This window comes from Gordionus sp. m RMFG-2023, chromosome 5 (assembly GCF_954871325.1).
Source record: "Gordionus sp. m RMFG-2023 chromosome 5, tfGorSpeb1-WG-v2, whole genome shotgun sequence".
Classification (NCBI taxonomy): Eukaryota; Metazoa; Nematomorpha; class Gordioida; order Chordodea; family Parachordodidae; genus Gordionus; species Gordionus sp. m RMFG-2023.
The window spans coordinates 11,340,822-11,363,303 of NC_088779.1; the positions used below are offsets into that span (position 1 = coordinate 11,340,822).

Here is a 22,482-nt window from a genome sequence, read left to right on the forward strand (position 1 = left end):
AATTTTAAATGATTTAAAGAATTTTATTTTGTATAAATATAAAAATCAAATTAAATGTTATATAAATTTTAAATTAATTAATTAATCTTTAAATTTTTATTTATAACAAATTTTATTTATTTTATTTTTTAAAATCTCTAATTTTTTTTATATTTTTTTTTATTTATTTTTCAACAAAAAAACCACAAAATAGAAATAAATTTAAAAAAAAATACCTACATAGTGTTATATAATGGAAGAGCTTGATTTGCGTGAACGTTTGCATCCCGGTACTAATAAAAGGGAACTCGAAGGAAGAGGAATCTTTAGAGAGCCATGTATAGGAGTTGCCAAGGTGGTGTATTACTCTATAGACAACATATTAAACCCTAACTTCGGAAAATTAAATGGCCGTCCCCCAAATGTGATAAACAATAATATTCCCGCTATCAAAGATAATGCTGGCGAGGATAATGGTTCTTCGCGTTTAACTCCTTATTCCGGCGATGAAAAAACAAAAGTTTTACGTGCTTTAAAAAATAACTCAGTCTCTAAAAATAAGGATATCTTTAAAGCCCCCTACAATATGCCCCCATCTCCTTTAAAAGATTCGATCACATTTTTAGAAAGTTTCTTTGTAAAGGAACACATTTTTACTTCCAACTTAAATAATAATATTGACAACGATGTAGTAGGTATTGATAAGAATTACGCTGAATACAACGATGACAAAATTATCAAAAATGGCAAAAGTGAAAAGCAATCTTATCACACTAAACAGAAGAGTATTTGCGATTTTCCTACCCCGCGGTCTTCTTCTTCCCAAGTTGAAAAGGATAAAGAGGCGACTAATATCGATATTTTTTCCTCCAAGGTAGGTTCATTTCATCAGCAATCCAAAAATCGCAGAATCTACAACAGATACAAGAAGAAAAATTTAGCCATGGACCCCGTTGGAAATGGTACTAGTACTCCTTCTAAAAGTATTATCCTACCACCTTATCCAATTCCGGCATGGATATATTGTACTAGATATTCTGATCGCCCGTCTTCAGGTTTTAATTATAGGCAATATTTTTTTTGAACTCTTTTCATTTATAATTCATTTTTTAAATTTTGAGAAAAGATGATGGCGGAGACTTTGACTTTTAAGTTTTTACAAAAAACGAATTTATGAAAGTTTTTTAAATATATAAACATCGTTGTTTTTAAAATGCATTCAGTAGGCATTATTGATATGACTATTTATTTTTCTTCATAGTAACTTAGGTTTAAGAATTGAATTTTTTTTTTGACTACTTTATAAAATTTTTAATTTTGCTTATATTTATAATGTTTATATTTTTTATCATTCCTTTAACGTTTAAATTTCTAAGTCCTTGAACCCTTGGGAAATTGATTATTTTATGGTTTTTTTTACAAACCTATAGTTCATTCGAAATTATATTAAGTAAATGGTATAATTGAAACAATTACTAAAATTAAATAAAAATTGGCCATTTCTATATAAAGATAAAACTAAAAAATTAATCAAATTAATTATATGCGAATATTACTTAGTTCATTATAAAATGAAATTTGTGTATAAACAGCTTAGAATAAGAAATTGGTGCATTCTCAGGATTTAGACCAGTTTTCATCTAAAATGTGGCAGTGCCCATGGTCTTCTGAATAAATTGGCAATATATTTTTTTTAGCTATTTTTTTGCCATTTGAGTCCATCGCCTTCTAATTTATTCAAAAACTTTTATTAGTTTCCTTGAATTCATTATTTTAATTGTGATATTCAGTCAAGGGGTAAAAAAAGAATAGAAAATGAAAATTAATATTTTTTCAGGCTGGTATATTTTATATAATATTTAAAATATTATGCCAAATGCAGAATTTAGGCGAATCACCTATTATGAAAAATACCCGCTTATATCGCAAGTATATGATAAAAGTATTAAAAGATACCGAACACAGGGGACCAAGGGGAACATGTGTCCAATCCAATTTTTTTTTATAAATCCAAGGTTTGATGTTGAATCTTATATTTGATAATTCGGATTCATACCTTTCGTCCACTCATTCAAATTTATAAGTAATATGCCAATTTCGCAAAAATTTAAAAAATTTATTTAGGGTTATTTTTGTTTGAAGCAGACTAATAAGATTAAATATTATAAAGAATAAATCAGATAAAAGTATAATAATCTATTACTATTTTTTATGTCATCTTTTATCAGATTAAAGAACTAAGGGTATATCCGACCGGGGTACCGTAAAGTCTTGCTTATTTTATAAAATATATATAAAAACTTTAATTTACTTGAAAACCATCCTAATTCTTTATTAATTCCTATAATAATTGAATTTAATAGATTTACATTATCTTCCAGTTCTATTCTAGTTTTATTCAATTCCACATGCATTGAAACCTTATATATCTCAGTTTCCAATTTTGGCATCCTGTTGATGAACAATACATGAATATCTTTCATTACCAAAGATAACTAAATTTGGTCTTGGCTGCTTGGAATCTTTGGCCTTGCGAAGCTGTTTTACCCGCAGTCTTAATCCACTTTTTGACATTAATTTAAAAAATTTTATCCCCTTGAATATTTTCAACTATTACAAAATATCGGAATTTTATTTATTTAAAAAATATAGACTTCAAAATTGAAGTCATTACACCAGAACCCAAAATTTTTTTTTTCCATAAACAAAAAAAAGTATTTTAAACTATAATTATGCCTTTTTTTTGGAAACTTGCAATCCTACTTCTGTCTTTATGAATGGCCGTTTTTATATATATATTTCTCAGGAATACATTTAAATTTATAAATAAAATCATACAATTAATGGGAAACTAGGCTTCTACTAATGATCTAAAATGATGAGGCCATAGCTTGTCCTCAGATATAGAGTAGATCAGGGACATATTCCCCCCCCCCCGAGCAAATTAAACTCCCTTCAAAATTTTATCCAGAGTTTTACCCCTTATACTTTCCTACCAAATCAAAATTAGCAAAAAAGGAGATAAAAATTTAAATTATTCTATACCTTCCTTCAATTTCTATATTTACTCCTCTCTTTTGGGTTAGATAAATTAATTTAATGCTAAATGTTGATTCTATGATATCAAGTGAAGTGATGATGTAAAATGTATATTAGAAAGAAAGAAAGAAAGAAAGAAAGAAAGAAAGAAAGAGAAAGAAAGAAAGAAAGAAAGAAAGAAAGAAAGAAAGAAAGAAAGAAAGAAAGAAAGAAAGAAAGAAAGAAAGAAAGAAAGAAAGAAAGAAAGAAAGAAAGAAAGAAAGAAAGAAAGAAAGAAAGAAAGAAAGAAAGAAAGAAAGAAAGAAAGAAAGAAAGAAATCAACAAATGAAATAGTTATTAAATTATGTTGTTTTCTTATTTAATCACATATAAATAAGTCTTATTTTTGTAGAATTTCTTAATTATATTTTTTTTTCAATTCCCACTTTTTTCCCATTTCCTTCATTTTATTGGGAAAATTTTTCCTAATTTTCCTGGGAAATATATACCTCTAACCTCATGCATTTGGGTAACCTCCCCAGTTATGGTGTATCCGTTCCCTAAATTTCTTTTCAAAAAAAATAATATTGTGGTAAAAATGAGATATATTTTTTAATAATTTTTTTTGCACAATATAAATAATATTTGAAACAAAATAGATTATTATTTATTTGGTAATATAAAGTATAGTAGGGATTTAATTGACGTTTGTTTGTTCTAGGTATTGCATGACTCCCAGTTTTGCTCATATAATATAATACTGCTTAGTTTATTGAATTAGTTATAATTATTTTGTTAATTTATCTTTTACACCTTCCATTAGGGTATGAGCAGAACATGTCCGATTGCGGAATTAGTTTTATTCTAACTAATTTTATTTCATTTTGATTTATTCTTCCCGAGTTTAAGAATAAATATTTTTTTATAAAAATAACTATATATATGTTATACAATTTATATACTAAGTTTAAATTTATGATATTTCCCCTAAAACGTTTAAATCCTTGAAGAAATCTTATAATTTACATAAGTTTCTAGGTTATAATGTTTCAACTTCCACGCTTTAAATGATATTTTGATGAACACCGTTAAAACTAAATCTACTTCAAACCTGAAAAAGACTCAGATTTTTAAGGAGAAAGGCTTTTTCTAAAAAAAAATTGCATTCAGACATGATTACTTTATTTATTCATTGATAGTTTAATATACAAATATACTCTAATAGGTTTGCATATATTTTTAATTTTTTTAATCCTCAGACTATCTAATTAATATTTTATTGTTCTCTATTCTGTAGTATAACGATATTCTTACCAAATTTTTCATGCTTGTATTATCTCAAATAAAATAAAAAAATGAATGGCTTGACTTTTTTGAAATTTAAAAAAATTATCAATAAAATATGGGCATTTGCTTTTATTAAATAAACAATGTTGCTGTATATTTGTATGTAGACGTCGAAAATCGATATCCTTTAATAATATATTTATACCTTTCGATTATTATAATAAATTGTGGTGAGTGCAGAGAATCTTAATAATGTGACCATCTGTAGATAGTCAGATCCTGTATAAGGTGATAATTCAAAACGGTCATACCTAAAGGACCTTTACGAATAATAAATTACAAACCTTGTTTATTTAGAGTGAGAAATTTCTTTCACTATAGAGTGATCATAATGAAGGAGGCTTATTCTTTTTCATTTGTAAGGCTTTAGTCTGATATAATAATATTGTATAAATAAGTCAATTTAATCATGATTTATTATTGATATTAGCTGAATATTAAATAATTTCATAAATTTTAATAGTATTATTTATTTATTTTTTATTATATTTTTTACCACAACATTAATTTTTTTATTGATATTTTTATTTATATGTCGTCCAAAAAATAAATTATATTAATATTTAAGAATTCTTATGGTATATTAAATGTATATTAAATATTATAATATAGTGATACATAAATGACATGGTTTTATTGGCCAATATATTTATATCAATCAATAATCTTTGAAATAGACAAACTGAAATATATTTAAGAGCGACTGGTATAATTAAATAAATATATACTCTAAACCCCGTTTTAGTTAATATAGAGAAATTGATTACATAGAATAGATTTAGAATATTTAAAGGAAGCAAACTTGCGCAAACGGGGATTTGGGGAAGCTCAAAATTATAGTATTTAGGGGAGGGGGAGGGCTTTCTAATTTTTTTTCTTCTTATTCATTTAAAAGTGAATTATAATGATTTTAAAAATTAAAAATATTACATAAATTATGCTTAATATTACCAATGTTGCTAAGCGCAGGTTTTAAAAGGAGCGCGCTATCGCTATTTGCTAAAAAAGTATATGCTCTACCTCTACAACCTGAAAACTAAGTTGCGCGCTCTTAGCTACAGCTATTTTTTTTATATTTATTAATAAAATAATTTTTGGTTATAATGAGTTTTAGATGTATTTTTATATGTCTTCATTCCTAAATTAAAATTATTGAGATATTTTTCAATCTCTTTGAATATTCATAAGCATTCTTAAAAAATAAAGAATGATTAATACTTTAAAATAAAAATTACCTTGTTTTTTAAGTTACAACTGCTCGAATTATTAGAAGAAGATATTACTTTTTTACAATTTAAACATGAATTTATAGCTTGATTTTGTTCATACATTTTAAAATACTTTTGATATTTTGGAAATAGAAACTTATTAAAGTTTTCAAAAATTCTATTTTCTTCCTGTGTAACTTCCATTTCAATTATATTCTCACCTGAATCTGTCTCACACGGACTGTCCTTGATATTTATTCGCTTCGACATTTTTAATATTACTTACTAGTAGTTAAAATTATAATTCATGATAAAATTAAATTTTAATTTTCGTGTTTAAAATTATTTTTTTAAATGAAACTCAATGCCTATTTTCTAAAAAGAAGTAGCGCGATATCTATAACTACCAAAAATGTTAGCGCGACAACCCTGAATATTACTTAATATTTATTTTACTATATTATATGACATAATATTTCTTAATTCATAATCTAAATAAGAGGCCTGCAATTGGCTGGTTTAACCAGAATTCCCCCCCCCCATTGTTTTAAATAAATTCAATTCGCCTGCCCATAGTTTTTTTTTAAAATTACCCCCCCCCCCCCCCCATTTATCTTTTTTATAAAATATAAGCCCGTACAAGTGTCCTGATTTGTCTTATTTTTGAAACTTATTATCAATCTATTAAGATATGAATCAAGACATCCTATTCTGTTTTATTTAAGTGTGTATATTAAATGTAAATAATCTAACTTTCTGTTCTGTATAGAAAAAGCTGTATAGACGGCAAATCAGGACATGACAGTATGCTTATTCATGAATCATATGATAATTTAATGATTTGAAAAAAATACTTTCATTATATTATTTAAAGTTCCAAATACAACATAGGATCCTTATACAAGTATAAATATGCATTATTGAGTTTAAGTGAATTAAAATATATAAATAAATTTTAATTACAGCATATCACGAATACTTGTATTTAAAATACTCGTTATAATACCTTTTTTTCGTATTTATATTTAGTATTAATTTGAATGATTTAGAGATATTTAGTTATTTGTATTTTAAATAATATAAAAAAAAGTATATTTTATAAATGTTTTTAAATAAATTATAAATTGCAAATACTTTTAGTTTTAGTTTATTTTAAAAAATTGCATTATAAATTAGGGTTAATATTTCTATTCATCTACAAGTGATATTCAAATATCAACTTATACTTGTATCTTAAATATTAGCTGTGACATTAATTTCCTTTCACTTCAGCAATCACACTATCTCTTCGTTTTCTAAGTTGTAATATAGGGGAAATGTGCCATAAATGGCCATGTGTGAAGACTGGCCACCACCCTTTAAATTTTTATCTATTGGACCAATTTCTCTCAAAATTTGTCAAATTGTGTATATTTATGATATGTACCTTACCTAAATTCATTTATTGAATAGAGCAATTCAATAAAAAAATATTTCAAATAAACTGTTTTTAGTACCTCTTTCTGGGAAAATCACTTAGTTTACTGATATTTTATATAAATATTATCCTTAGGCATTTAGCATTATTCATACAAATAATTAAACTTTAAAAGCTTTAAAGATAGACATATAAAGGCGCTTAATAACAATAGTGAGGTGAGGATTGAATGGCAATGTATTGATTGGCCACAATTCGCACATTCACATATTCATATTAAAATGAAAAGCTCTTGCAAAACAAATTTGGTGAAATAAAATAATGAACAAGCTTAAGAATGTTTAGAAATGATAAATAAGATATTAATATAATATTATCATTAAATAGATGTGGTAATAAATTGAGATTTTTTACTAATTAAATTAATGTATAATTAATTTTTTATATATAACTAAAAAATGTAGAAACATTAACATAGGTCTGTTACAATTTCTATTGTATTATTTTAAATTTATAATAAAATTCTTAGATAATATATTATGACCAGTTAACACATAGTGGCCAGTCAACACAGTATGTATTGACTGGCCAGAAAAATAACTTTCACATAATCTCATTTGGCTCATAAAGTATTTTACATAGAGCTTTGATTCAAATTTTATTTTAAAGATTAATATTTAGGCCACACATTGATATAAAATTTGTTTGGTTAAACATAAATTTTAATACCTTTTTTTCAAAAAAAGTAAAAACATCCCTAATATTATACATCCTTTTCAAAAAAAAATATGTCGTATAAAATTGTTGTGTTCAGATGAAAATCTGGTTCAGGTCATTCCAATATTTCTTAAAGGGCCTTCAAAATAGGTTCATTTAGATCCAAAAAGGCTGTAACGGTTGATGCCTAAGACTCAATTTTGTCTCATGCTTAGTTTCTTTTTCCATTTTGTCTCTTTGGATGAACATTGCAAACATTCTAGAAATTTTTCCTAATCCTAATTATTATTAGGGATAAAATAAATAGAATTTTATTTGGTTGATTCCAACAGTGTTTAAGATTTTTAAAAAAATATAAGAAAATTTATTTTAAATCTTTGCGGGATAAAATATCATACACAATGAAGAAATATTTAAATAAATTGTAACTTTTGCGAAAATTTAAATTAACAAAATCCTTATTTTTTCAAAATTTTTTTTACAGTCACTGCTGACTACGCGCCAACTTTTATGTAAAATATTCACATAAGAATTTAAAATCACGTTTAAAAATGTCGGGAGCTTGCTCTATCATTTCCTTTACAAGTTTCAACTTCTATGTTTTTTGTCTTTTCCTTAATAAAATATATAAATTTTAAATCTTATTTATTATTATGAATAAGATGCGATAAACATGAATAAATTTAGGAAAGGATAAAAGATTTGCAAAACTTCTTTCTTTTTAAATATATCCAATTTTTATTTTTTTTTTAAAAAAAAAACCAAATTCTAGATATAGCTGCTCAAAAAAAGTAACGGCGCTATTAATTGATTACATTTTTATAAAAGTAACGAAGGTACCGATAACTACTTTTAATAGCTACTTTAACAGTATTGTTAATTATAATATGATTTGCATTTGATAGTATTAAAAGCTCAGACAAATGATAAATATAATATAATACCTGTTAAATTTAAATAATGTGTATTTTATTATATTATAAATAAAGAGAATATTATTTTATCTATCAAAATATCATCTATAATTTGGCATTTTGAAGTATATAAACTTTGAATGGGAAATTTAAATAAACCGATAAAACTTAAATAAATCTAGGATTAATGCAAATTCCTACGTGACCCGTTTTAACATATACCCATAGTTAATAATAAATATTATCAATATTCTTTCATGATACATATTATATATGGCATTTGATAGAGGTGGGAGATTTCATATATATAACATTTATGTACTATTTAAAACAATGAGAAATCTAAATAAAAACATGTTAAAAAATTTTAATTTTAGGGAAAAAAAACAAATAATAATTATTCCAATAAAATACTAAGTAATTAATCGATGATATAGAGAGAAGATATTTTTGTCACCTATTAATTCGTATCATAATTATCTATGTTGCAACTGAATTTAACTCTCTAAATTAATATTTCCTAATAATGTTTTGACATGCCCAGTTTCCCATTTCGCCCTGGTCTGCTTATTTATGTATGTTTTATATAATGCATTTGCTGGAATTATTTTTCAAAAAATAAATTAATTGACGTGAAACGATTTAATTTATTCATAAAAAAATTAACAGTTTGTATACAAATGATTATATTTTTTATCTGAGTGGCGTTTGTTTGAGTTTTCGGTAATACTTGTAGAGAAGAGGGGAGGGGGGGGGGTTAAATTTTGTTGGGTGACTATCATATGTTTATTACATGGAATTTTATAACATAAGAAATTCGGAATCTAATTGAACTGATCATCATTTATATGCCAGCTTTAATGTACATCATTAAAATATTATATAATATCTAAATTTTTTACGATTTAAAAAAAATAAATAATATCCGAGGGCAATACCTACTAGAAGTCTTCAAAGCCTTACCCACAGTCTAAGCCGTGTGGATGTATAAAAAATTAAAACGGGCCGGCCGTCATTTAAATTTTTTTATACCTTATAGCTGGGTTGGTTGACCAAAAGAATCAACAGGCTGAACAATTCGTGCATAAATAAATTTAGGGCTTGCCGGACAATATAAAATATCAGTCAGAGCCTCCCAATCTCTGATTTTTTGTAAAATTTTAATAGGCCACCTCGGGCATTAATTTTTGAATTTCAAGCTAATATTTTTGCTTAGATTATTACCATTTGAAAGTAATAAGCTTTTTTCTTTGTATTTTAAGAGCTGTCTAACTATCTCTATAAATAATAGTAAATTCGCAAGAAAATTAAATAATTTGTTTATGATATCAATACAGATACAAGCACAATTGATTTATAAATAAAACGATTGTTGTAAAAATATTCAGCCTTAAATTAGTTATAAATATTCAAAATGTGATGTGCTGAAAATTTGCACAAAAAATTTAACAGAAAAGGATAGACCTTCATATCATTGATAAAAGAGGTCTGACCTAGAGGTTCAAGGACTGTGTGGGGGGTCCTTTAAAATGTGATCCATCTGATTTTTTATTATATTCTTATTATATTTATTATTATATACTTTAAAATCTATTTAAACATTGAGTAGAGACCTACAATTTCCGTTCAATTTTATTAGGTGCAACCTATTATAAAATATATTTTATGATATGGTTATTATACAAATAGAGTTCAAATAAAAACACGATTCGATAAAAAAGATTAATACCATACCTTTTAAAAACCACATAACTATATAATAGTAGAGAACGTAAATTTTTCATATTTTTTAAAATAAAATTTGGTAAATAAAAATTCTAAAAACGAAATATATTATAATCGAGGAATATTTATTTGAAAATAATCTTCAAAAATATTTTGAGCAAAAATCTATGAAATCTTTGATCCAATTATAAAAATGCCAAATATCTTTTGTAAGTATATTAATTTACGTGCATAAAAAATCTTTCAAGATGAAATCATAATTTTTTTTTCAAACTCTGGAAAGTATAAATTTCCAGGACCAAAAATCCAAACGATTAACTTTCTTTCTTTCTTTCTTACAATGATGAGCGAGCTTCTATATTTTTCAGAATTTTAATTATTATTTGTTTTTATTTTATCAAATTTGACCACAGCAAGGAAATTGAACAAAGAAAAGTATATATTAATTTGGAATTAAACTCTCTTCTTTAGAGTTTTGGATTATATAAAAACTAAATGTTATTCTTTGTAATTGTTATGATATTAAATTCTAATCAGAAATAGGGCCGAATCGCGGTCCGAGCCCGGATTGCGCCATCAAAAAAATATAGGCCTAGTCCCTGGCCCAATATTTAGTATATTTTCTTCATATTCTTTTTACTGGGGCTTTTTTTTGGAAAAATTAATCTTCAAAATAAAAATTAGCGTAAAATAGATGATTCCGTTAATAGGATATCCTTATATAAGAAAATTAGTGCATTATATCAAATTTTCTCACTTTTAGCTTAATTATAATTCAGAGACCTGCAGAGGTACCATTTGTACGGCCCGGCCCAAATATTTAAAAACAAAATTTTGGGGCCCCGCCCGGCCTAGATTTAAAAAAAATCTTTTAGGCCCGGCTCGGAATTTTTAAAAATTATATTCGACCTGGTAAATTCAAAAAATTCATTATTTCGTATTTTATCATATTTTTCGGCGAGTATTATCATTTAATAAGCAAGTATATTAGCTAATGTTGTTAAACGGCTCGTTTTGAGCCGATTTTTAACGGCTCACTCAATATTTTCGCCAGATGTCAAGACCTTTGTTCCTTCTATGAGCCAAATCTTCAGGCTTGCATAATATTTTACTGGATAAAAAACTTAGTTAGCCGTTTTTAAAATTCGGCTCAAAACGAGCCATTTAACAACACTATTTTTTTTATTATTCTAAACAGATATTTAGTATATTACAAATACTATGTATTTATAAAAAAAATAAAAATGATATTTTTAATAAAAAATATATATTATATATTATATAATAATGTATTTAATCCTTTGCGTATTTATTCCATGGCAGGAAAACTATAATTTTATTATGTAATAGATATTATGAGTGTTAGCTAGTGTTAACTTTCACCAAACATTATATTAATCATAACTATATATAATCATTATAACCATATCTAATTGACGAATATAATAATTCATGTTGTATAAATTTTTTAAAAAAATACGGCCCGGCCCGGCCCTGCCCGGGTATTTTTTAAAAAAAATTTTCAGGCCCGGCCCGGCCCGGGTATATTTTAAAAATTTAAAATACGGCCCGCCCTGATACCCGGCCCGGGCTTAGGGTCGGGCCTTCAGGTCTCTGATTATAATATTAAAAAATTTTATCAAATAAAAATAATTTTTTTTACCTACGCCATAAATATTTTTAGCAAAAAACTAGAGGCCTGTAGATGGATACGGATTTAACCCTAACGTCGCCCTATATTGTTTTAAATATTTAAAAAATTCAATCATTTATTAAATGACTACTTTTTTTATATTAATCTTCTAAAACGGGTTATGTTTATTAATTAGAAGTTGAATATCCCATTAAATGAAAATATTGTAGTAACATGTATAGAGATACATTTTTGTTTACCAAATTTAAAATAATTAACCCAAAAGGTTAAAAAAAACATAATAGTCCCGATCTCCTACAATTATAAAATAAATTCTTTCTTTCTGTTTACATATTTCTTTAAAACAAACCCAATGACAACGATATTATTAAGATCGACCTTACCATAGCGTGACATTCGTTATACAGATTTTTTTTTGAAATGATTAGATGTCTGCCCATTATTATGGATAAAAATGGATGATATTTATTTTTAAGAAGATCCTATTTGTAAGAGATAGATAGAATTTTGAGATCTTTAAAAATTGAGAATATTAATCAACAATGGATCTTATATATGATGGAAGGATCTCCTTAGTGATTGGCCTAGAAAACGCTTATGATCTATTAAGGTCCAGAATTTTACATAAAAGTATAATATAAATTATTAACATATAAGATAATGATAAAAATATCCTTGGTAGCAACTGCGTAACTCAATGATTTGAGAAATGTTGGTTTACATTAAGGGTTATGTTTTATCACTTTCTACAATTATAATGTTAGATTGATTATTTTATTTACTGAATACCTGCTAACGGTATCTGCATGGTTGTATGGCTTTTACTGATTTATTTATTAAATAATAGGAATTAAGAACAAATGGCCAAAAATATTTAGCAAATGAGGAATTTATTCTAATAGTGAGTGGGATTAGGAAAATTATATACATAGAATGTAAGGTAGGTTCTATTATTTAATGCAGTAGAACTCAGTCTCACGGGAGAATGACAATGTCATCAGACTATAAATGGAGATTTTAAAATGTTTCCTGTTTTAACATGTGAAAGTTTATAGACCTGAAAAAATTGACTGTTTCAGGATAGAAATTCTAATATAAACAAATTATTGTATAAACTATAAATATAAAATTAAAGTACAAAAATAGCTTAACGATTACCTCATTACTGGTAAATAGTTGAGGCCAAAGAATATAATTTGCAGTTAGTAAGAGTAGCTATGGAACATTAGAACTTTAAATGGTAAATCACAAAACTTCTCTTATACCTTAAAAAGACGAATACTAACATATTACAAAACGCAAAATAGAAAGAGAAAAACTCTAAAATTTGGAGATGGGTGAAAATTATATTACAATGGCACCAAAACATGACGAAAAAATGGGAATTATCTTGGGGGAATAATGGAAAAACGGGAATGAATTTTAAGATAACATGGTGGATAAATAGATTTAAAGCTTAAGCCTTCGACTTTTGAGTAAATTTTCTTTAAAAATAAAAACAGGTATCAAAGCAGTTTGTGGAGTACACAGATATATTATATTCTGATAACGAGAAAATAACTTAAAAATGCAACAAAATGTAAGGGACTACTTGGGGCAATGTAGGTTTAGAGCATAAAATATAAAATTATAAACAATTGCTTATATAAAAGAAAGAAAGAGTCAAATGCTTAAAAGAGTCAGATATTTAAAGTCTCTTGACAAGTGGCTAAAAATGGAAGCAATATAACGGAAACAAGGTTTACAAAAGATTATGGTATAGTACTCACAAATCAAACATACATAATGGAAAGATGTAAGATCTATAATAAATAAAGAGTACTAAATTACAAAGGAACTAAATGGTGACTCGTCAATTAGTTAAAAAATTAAAGAGGCTGATGGGTGCTCTCAAGAAAATGATGGATACTAAAGCTAGTGGTCTGGATGAGATTCATATCGAGGAAGTTTAAATCTCTTGGACAAGAAGGTAAATTTGTCCATATAAAACAATTTAATTAAATATTAATAGCCAAAAGAATTTCAATGGAAGAGCGAATGTCACCTCTTCCTTATTTCGGGAAATATGGGGGGGGGGGGGGAGTTTAAGAAGAAACTTGCATTTGGGAAATTTATTGAACTATGTACGCAGCAGGGTTGGAGGGATCCCCCCCCCAAAGCCAAGAAATGCAGATGTCGGATTATATTTTTCAAAAATATTATTGTTAATATTAATTTATATTTGTTAATATTTATTCCTATCTCATATACATATATATATAATTACATTTATTTATCACATTCATCTACTAAGTTATTTTATCAATTAATTTCGATTTCAAGTTTTCCTTGGCGTAATTTACCTATTATTTTCAAATTTTAATGGCGTATTATTTATCTAAATTTCTAGTCAAATAATAATTATCTCTTAAACTCCTTGTCCAACAGGGAGAAAGAAATTGCAAGCTTGTCCAACGAGATCGAGTCTCTGCCATCAAGCAGTAACAGCTTTTATGGAGTTAGAAGAGCCGATTATTAATGCTATTACTGAAATATCACAATGGCTTGAAAGAAATATAGAAGCAAGAAAATTATTGGATTCAATACTTATTCCAAATTATTTTTTCTCATTAGAATGTATTATTTAATTATAAAACTATTTTATGTAATACTTTTCAAAAACATAACATTGACTTGATTAAGAAGATGAGAATAGCGGCAAGCATTTTATTAGAACTCAAGGAAATTAGAGCTAATGTTGATGAAGAATTTCATATTTTATATGTTATTGTTGAGTCAAAAGCAGAGCTATAGGTATTTAATATTTGTCCCCCTCGACTTGCAGCAAGCAAGCTCATCGTAAAAACATTAATATAATATCAGTAGAAGAGTATTATAAAACAAATGTCCCTTCTACCAACCTTTTTCATATGGTGATAGAAAAAAAATATAAATATTTGTTAGATTTTTATCATGAAGATGTTAAAATATCTTATGATGCCTTATTAGCTGAATAACTATGATTAAAAGATTAACTATGGTTGATACAGTCCCAAAAAATGCTATGGATGCTTTGCATTATTTCAAATACATTTTAGATTATACTCCCAATGTATTATATATATTAGCAGCTCTTTTTTAAACTAATGAGAGAACATTCTCTTTTTTAAGAAGAATAACAGAGCCTTACAGAGATACCATTTGCAGGACACGGCCCAGATTTTTTTTAAAAATTTTTTCCAGCCCGGGTTCTTTTTTAAAATAAACTATATTTATTTTTGATTTTTATAGCTAATAATGGCGATTTCAAATATTTGGTTTTAAAATATACAGCTCGGCCCGAATATTTTTCCTTAAAAAATTTTCAGGCCGCCCGGGTGTTTTTTTTTAAAAAAATACAAGCCCGGCCCGGGTATATTTAAAAAAATTAAAATACGGTCCGGCTCGGGGGCCGGGCCTGCAAGTCTGTGAAAAACATACCTATGAAATACAACATCTGAAAGTAGATTGAATGATTTGGATCTTTTGAATATTCATAGTCATATGCCAAGCAAGGATAGATAATTGAAAAATTAGCTCAAAACATACAAAATACAATTATTCCTAAAAAACTTTTTGTGTATTAATTTATATTTCCAACATTTAAATTTTTTATAATTTATACATTTTAAAAGCTCAAAAAATTCAAATTTCAATTTTGGGTCATTTAAGTGATTCATATCGTGGGTTATATTCACTTTATATTTTTTAATTCACATTTATTTTCTAGTTTTTCAATGCCGGTTTATATATATAATTTTTTTAATTTACATTAGTTTAAAATTGTGTATTAGAAAAGTTATTAGTCCTAATAAATTTATGCTTAGTATTTTTAATTAACAATAATATTTCTTAAAAAATATATTATCCCCCCCCCCACAAACCCAATTCCTGCGTATGCGCCTGAGTTGGGATAAAAAAGGAATGATGAGTAAAGACGATGATGATACAGAGATAAGCATCGGAGAATGGGCGCTAAAATTAATGGATTTTATACAAATTTTATCCACGATAAAACTAAATGAGGCTTAGAAAGGGAAATTAATTAAAGGCAGGATGTGTGAATTAAGGAAATCTGACGATGGATAAAATGAAGAAATCAGACGAGTGTTGATGTGACAGGCCACTGATGTTAAAGAATAAATTATATAAATCGGTGATATAACCTACTATTCTATATAAATGAAAGATATGGACACTGAAGAAGAGAGCTGAACTAAGTTTGGCTACAGTGGAAATGAGAACCTTAAGGTAGATAGCTTTATGAGCAAAGATGGTGTTCTTAATACTATAAAATTGGGGAGCTGAAAGCTGGTAACAAGAACACGGATGTTGATAGATTGGTAGGTCTTGTGATAAAATTGGGGAATACCTATATTTCGGGACGAAAAAAATGAGTGGAAAATCGGGAGATTTTTAAAGTAAACCTTTTATTGTAATGGTCATTGGGTATGGAAGGGGCATATATAGGACCAATATTTGGGTATATTTGATAATATTGAAATGTAGAAATTAGATTATTGATTTGATCGGATGGAGGCAAGACAATAGAGGTTAGAATTTATAGAAGCTTAGAAAAGGGCGAATAAAAAGTATAAAACTGAAAGGTTTAAGACGTCTTCGCCAAAATTTGGTGATATATATAACGGGGTTGAGGACATATTAAATGTCAATAAATATAATCATTTGTTTGAATAATATTGGATAGTTATCATTTAAAATATCAAATCTTTTGACAATGTATACATTTGGAAAATTGATATTTCTATTAATCATTTTAGCATTAAAAAATTCAGTAAACTGAATAAAGTATAATTTATAAAATGTGAACTTCAATTCAAATCTCAACCTTTTTTAAATTCTTTATTTATATACTGTTTAAATTTTATTTCAAATGTATTCATAAAGAAGAATAATGGTTTCATTTGATATTTATGGGCGCCTAAATATGGAAATAATAAAATTAGGAATAAAAAGCGTAGCATTCGAATAAATATTGTCAGATTTTATGTGCATTCCATTAGTAATAGAAGGTACATCATAAAAACTAAAACATATATAACGTTTATAATTTGGCCAAAATCGGAAGATAAAAATGTCGAAAAGTTAAAACATATTAAAAAACAAACATATGTTAGCCTGAATATGAATAAAATAAGATTGAATTTATTATATAATTATCCTGTAATATCAAATTAAATCATGAGTAGAGATGTTCGCGAGCAGGATCGTCTCGTGGTGAATCGGCCATACTCGGCCCATAGGCCGGGTATCGACTTAATATTATATTTCCTAGCAGACCTGGGTTTTTGAAATTTTTTTAATGTTGCCACAAAATGTTTTTTTAAATTTAGCTTATTTAAAACAGGTGCTAACTTAAAATAATATTGCAATATCTTTCTTCTAATAATAAATTTCAGTATTGTAAACAGATTGCCTAAATACACTTAAATATTATTTATTTACATTGAATACTAGATTAACTCTTTGAATATGAGCCTGGAAAATTTTTTTAAAACTTATTATGGGCTTGGGTTACGCTTGTGATTTTTTTTCAAATATTAAGCAAGGACTGGACCAGATCTAGGTCTATAAAATTTTTATATAGCGGACCTAGACCAGGCCTGATCAAAAATTGCAGGATCATGAAGACCCTGATGAGGGGTTCTTAATTGTTATAAAATGACATGCAAGTTAATGATGTATAAAAAAAAATATTTAATAGTCATGCACACAGTTATTAAGATTACTTGGCCGGCAAACTTCTAATCCGATTTTATAGTAATAGAAGCTTTCCGCAGCTATCCAGTGTTGTCATTGGCGAATTCTCTTGCTTGTATGTGTTGAATATACTGTAAATAGCACATTAGTACATGTTATCCCTTTGCATATTTATTTATTCTTTATTTTTAAGCAATGGCGATGTAATTATTGATTTTCATTAAAATCATTTATACCTATGGTATATTCATTTTGGGGAACTCATTTTATAATAAGTATTTTCCCAATTTTTTTACTGGCAAAATAATTTAAACCTTAATTAAATATTTTTTTTTGCACTACCTGCCCCCCCCCTAACAAAATTCTAGATATACATCCGGACGCATGCGAAGGGGGCGGGGCAAATCTCTCTAAAAGCCAAAATTTTGGTATTGGTCAAAAAATTTTGCAAGGCTGAAAATTTTGGGAGATATTATATTTATCACTTTCACAGTAGAAACAAGTACACTACTAATTTATTGTATTAGGGTTATATTTATCTACCATTTTAAAATTTCTCACCAAATCATTTGAAATTTTTTCTTTGCAAAGCTAAAATAAGATATTTCAAAGAATTAATATTTATGATTTGAAATATGTTTAAGAATGGATATATGGACATATTTTTAACAGTATTGATGAAAATTATAATCCTAGTCATCTTGACAAAGGTATGAGCCCGTGCAATAATTAAGCAACTAAATAGGCTTCAGTTTTTTGCAAAAATTTAATGTCCAATAGCTACATATGTACACTACTGCTCACTCCCTGAACAGGATAATTTCCGATTCATGTTCTCTACCATTGATATCAAAATGCTTAAGTATAATTTTATTTATTTTAATTAAATTTTTTCATTTAGATTAGGTAAAATATCTAGCATCTGTGAGATGTTTAGATGTCTAAAGAGATAAAATATAACAAACAGAATTATAACTAAAACTTCTCGTTCACATGGGAGAAAAGTAATTCCATCAAGCAGTAACCGCCTTTGTGGAGGTTAGAAGAGTCTATTATAAATGCTCTTACAATGGCCTGAAAAAAATATTTCTTCAGAAGCATCCAGATCATTGAACACAACACTACAACCAAATTTTCGTTTTTATATTAGAATGTATTAACAAATTATTTAATTAGAGTATTTTATGTAAAATATTTGAAAAATTGACATTGATTTGGTTGAAACTACAAAGTATTTAACTTAAGGAAATTAGGGCAAATGTTGATGAAGAATTTTATAGATTGTATGTTATTGTTGAGTCAAAGACAAAACTCCATAAGTTCAAAATTTACCTACTTCGATTTGCAGCAAATCGAACCCATCGGTGCAATATTAATATGGGGTTAGTCGAAATTACTGCAAAATAAATATTTTTATCACTCTTCTTGAATACTTCTATCACTCAAATGAATGAAAAGCTTTTGATTCAACAGGTTGCACCTGCAAATCTGCAAATATTATTCCTGCAAAATCCTTCCCTATCTATTTCAAATCTCGATATAAGAAAATTTAAATATTTGGCAGATCTTTATTGTGAGGGGGCTTTAAAATATCTTATGATGTATAACTAGCTAAATGCAGTCAATGGTATAGAAAGTTAACTATGGTTGATAATGTACCAAAGAATGCTATAAATGGTTTGCAAAATTTTAAATCAATTTTAGTCTATTTTCAGAATTTTGGCAACATCATTAGTACTTGTCCCAATGAAAGAATATTTTCATCTTTAAAAAAAAATAAAAACGTATCTGAGGAGTACTGCATCTGAAAATAGTTTTAATGGGTTAGACCTTCGATAAAGAGTTGTAACTAAAATGTTGTAAAAAGCCATATTTATGTCAATTTTTCAAAGCGGCCCGATTAAGATTTTAGCTAAAATAATATTATGTAAGCATCGAGATAGATGTCCAAGCATTTCTACCAACTATGAACAAAATTTTAAGGCTTACATAATATTATTTTAGTTATAATCTTAATCGAATTTTATAAAATCGCGCTGTATAGGTAACAACTAGTTGTGAAACCAAGCATTAAAGAAATAATTGAAAAACTAGCTCAATGCCAAAGTAGATTAAATTTCATATTGTAAATTTATAGTATGCTTCTTAATTATATTTTTTAATATTCATACACCTGTTATATACAAATAATATTTTGTCATTAATTTATATTTGAACTTGTGTATTGGAAATTATAATTTTTTATATTCACCAATCCTAATAAATTTCTGAAACATTAGATATTCTTAAATAACTACTAGATAAAAAATTTAATTACCCCCCACCTCCCTCCCCATAGCAAATTGCTAGGTACGCGCCTGTATCATGGCCTAGTATTTGTTTAGGATACTCAACTCATTATCTTTATATATTATAAATATGTCTGCCAAATTATTTGAAACTAATTTAATATAAATTGTAAATAGAATGGTTTATGAATATTTTATACATATAAACAATGGCCACCGATATATTTAAAGTGTTATAACACAATATTAATCTAATAGTGTGTATTAACCTCATTGTGATAACATATCCATTATATAACGAATACTTTATAAAATGAATAGTATTCAGTATTCATCCATAACGTTACACCGAGGTTGCAAAAAATCTTAGCACAGCTCTCATCATTATTATGAATAATCATTGACCCAATATTTATTGGTTTTTTTACTCAATGGTTGAAATTAAAACTCTACAGTAACACGAGTGTAATTTAATTAAATATTATAATTTTAATTTCTTCTTAATCTACTGCTAAATATAATTTTATATTAATGCTAACTATCAAATTTCATTATTTTGGGATATTTTATTACATAATAACTATTATATCTTAAATTTATAAATGAAAAAGGAATTTTTTTTTTATAATTTTGACTTTTTACAATTTGTTAAAAAATTTTGTAATAATTCTTACAAAAAAAATTTATTTTTTGGTCATTATGAAATTTATTTTAAAAAAAATTTGTTTTACACTCATCAATCTTTTTTTATCATAATAATATAAAGAAATAAATTCATATTTTTTTTTATAACAAGAAACAGATAGATATTAAAATATTTTATTAAAAATATTTAAGGTATAAAATTTTTTAGACAATCTGCCCCTAAAGATATATATTTATTAACATGTCTATTATGTTAATTTTGTTTGTTATTTTAAATTTTATATACATAACATTATACTTATTATTATATTATATATTATATTTTTTGTATTTGTACAAATATATGTATTGTATTTATAATATAAAATTGTCACTTCTTTTTCTTTTTTGTTTAAAAAATATATGGTGTGTCTTCATTTTCATAAAATTTGCGATAATTATTGCTGTATTTATATATATAATATTTTAATGAACTTCAAAATAATTATATTCCTATTTTATAATTATAATACCAACTTAAAATGATATACCTATACAAAAAGTCATATAATTTGTTTTTAATCTGTTTTTAATTTCATTAACCACATGTATAATGTCGACTTGAAGTCAATGGGCTTTATCTTGCGGCGGGGCCTATATAAATAGTGACAAATATTTTTACAGGCACTCCAAAGTTTTTTATACTTTATCCTTTATAAAAAACTGTTATTGGCTAGAAAAACCCGAAAGTAAGGAGGAGTAAATAAAGAAAGCTATATTTGGTAAGTTTATGTAATTCTATGAGAGCAAAAGCGTCAATATTATGAAAAGATGAGGGTTTGGACTGATGTGAATTAAACAACTACCTTTTTGTTTTAGAGAATGAGAATATTTATTCTGATAATTTCCATCCTATAATAATATCGTTAGGCTCAAATATTTATAAAGTTTCAGTTATAGGTATATCCAAGATTATCCTAAGAGGGGCTTTTGGATATCTTTTCTATCCTAAATTTTAAAGGAGAGTTCCACCTTTTTTTCATTTTTGAAAATAATTTTGGTTATATTTAGATCTATTTTAAAAAACATTGCAAAAATATTTATTGTTCATATTATTTTATTTACTAGCAGGGAGGGGAAAATAGATAAAATAATATTATTTTTTAAATTTTAGGAGAGAGATTTTTCAGACCCCCCCCCCATACTTAGATATGACGATGTTCATGTTAACTTAACTGCACATAAGATATGCCTCATTTTACTTAGTATTTCGCAAAATCGGACTTGGGAATCTCCAATGAAGGATGCATATCTCATTTGCAGAAAAAAATATTTGGAGGTTTTAGGGGATGTATGGAGTAGAGAAATTTATATCCATAACCATGGCATAATACTGTGAGATCATTTTCAAGAAGAAAAAATTAAGAAGGAAAGAATGCCAGATTCAACAGAATAAGGGATTCCTTCCTTCCTTCCTTACTTTTAATAAAGACAACGTATACAACCAATTTTCAAAATTCTATTTTTTTTTACAAACCTCCATCTAATATTATATACCACTAAATCAAAAGTTGACCTGAAGCAAATCCTACAATAATATATTTTTTCCAACGACTCAGAGGCGACGTATTTTACTTTGGTCTACCATATTATTCATATATTATATTACCTCTTCCCTGTTAAATAATAATTACATATTTCAAAATAGACAATTTTTTTCACATTTATATTTTTTGGAGGGGGGTTTATCAAATTATATAATAAATACTATTGTATATATTATATAATATTGTTAAAAATGTATTTTAATAAACTCATTTTTAATATAAGGCATTAAATTGTGAAATCAAA

General features: G+C 26.5%; 1 protein-coding gene across 1 annotated transcript in view; it reads left to right on the forward strand.

Moving 5' to 3' along the window:
* Positions 1-223: 223 nt before the first annotated feature.
* The window catches only part of LOC135929308 (putative uncharacterized protein DDB_G0289963), a 28,354-nt gene continuing 6,095 nt past the window's right edge, over positions 224-22,482 (forward strand). Inside the window, exon 1 of the mRNA XM_065465833.1 lies at positions 224-1,034. Coding sequence (XP_065321905.1) covers positions 233-1,034 — 802 coding nt within the window. The 5' untranslated portion in view covers positions 224-232. The remainder of the gene's footprint in view (positions 1,035-22,482) is intronic.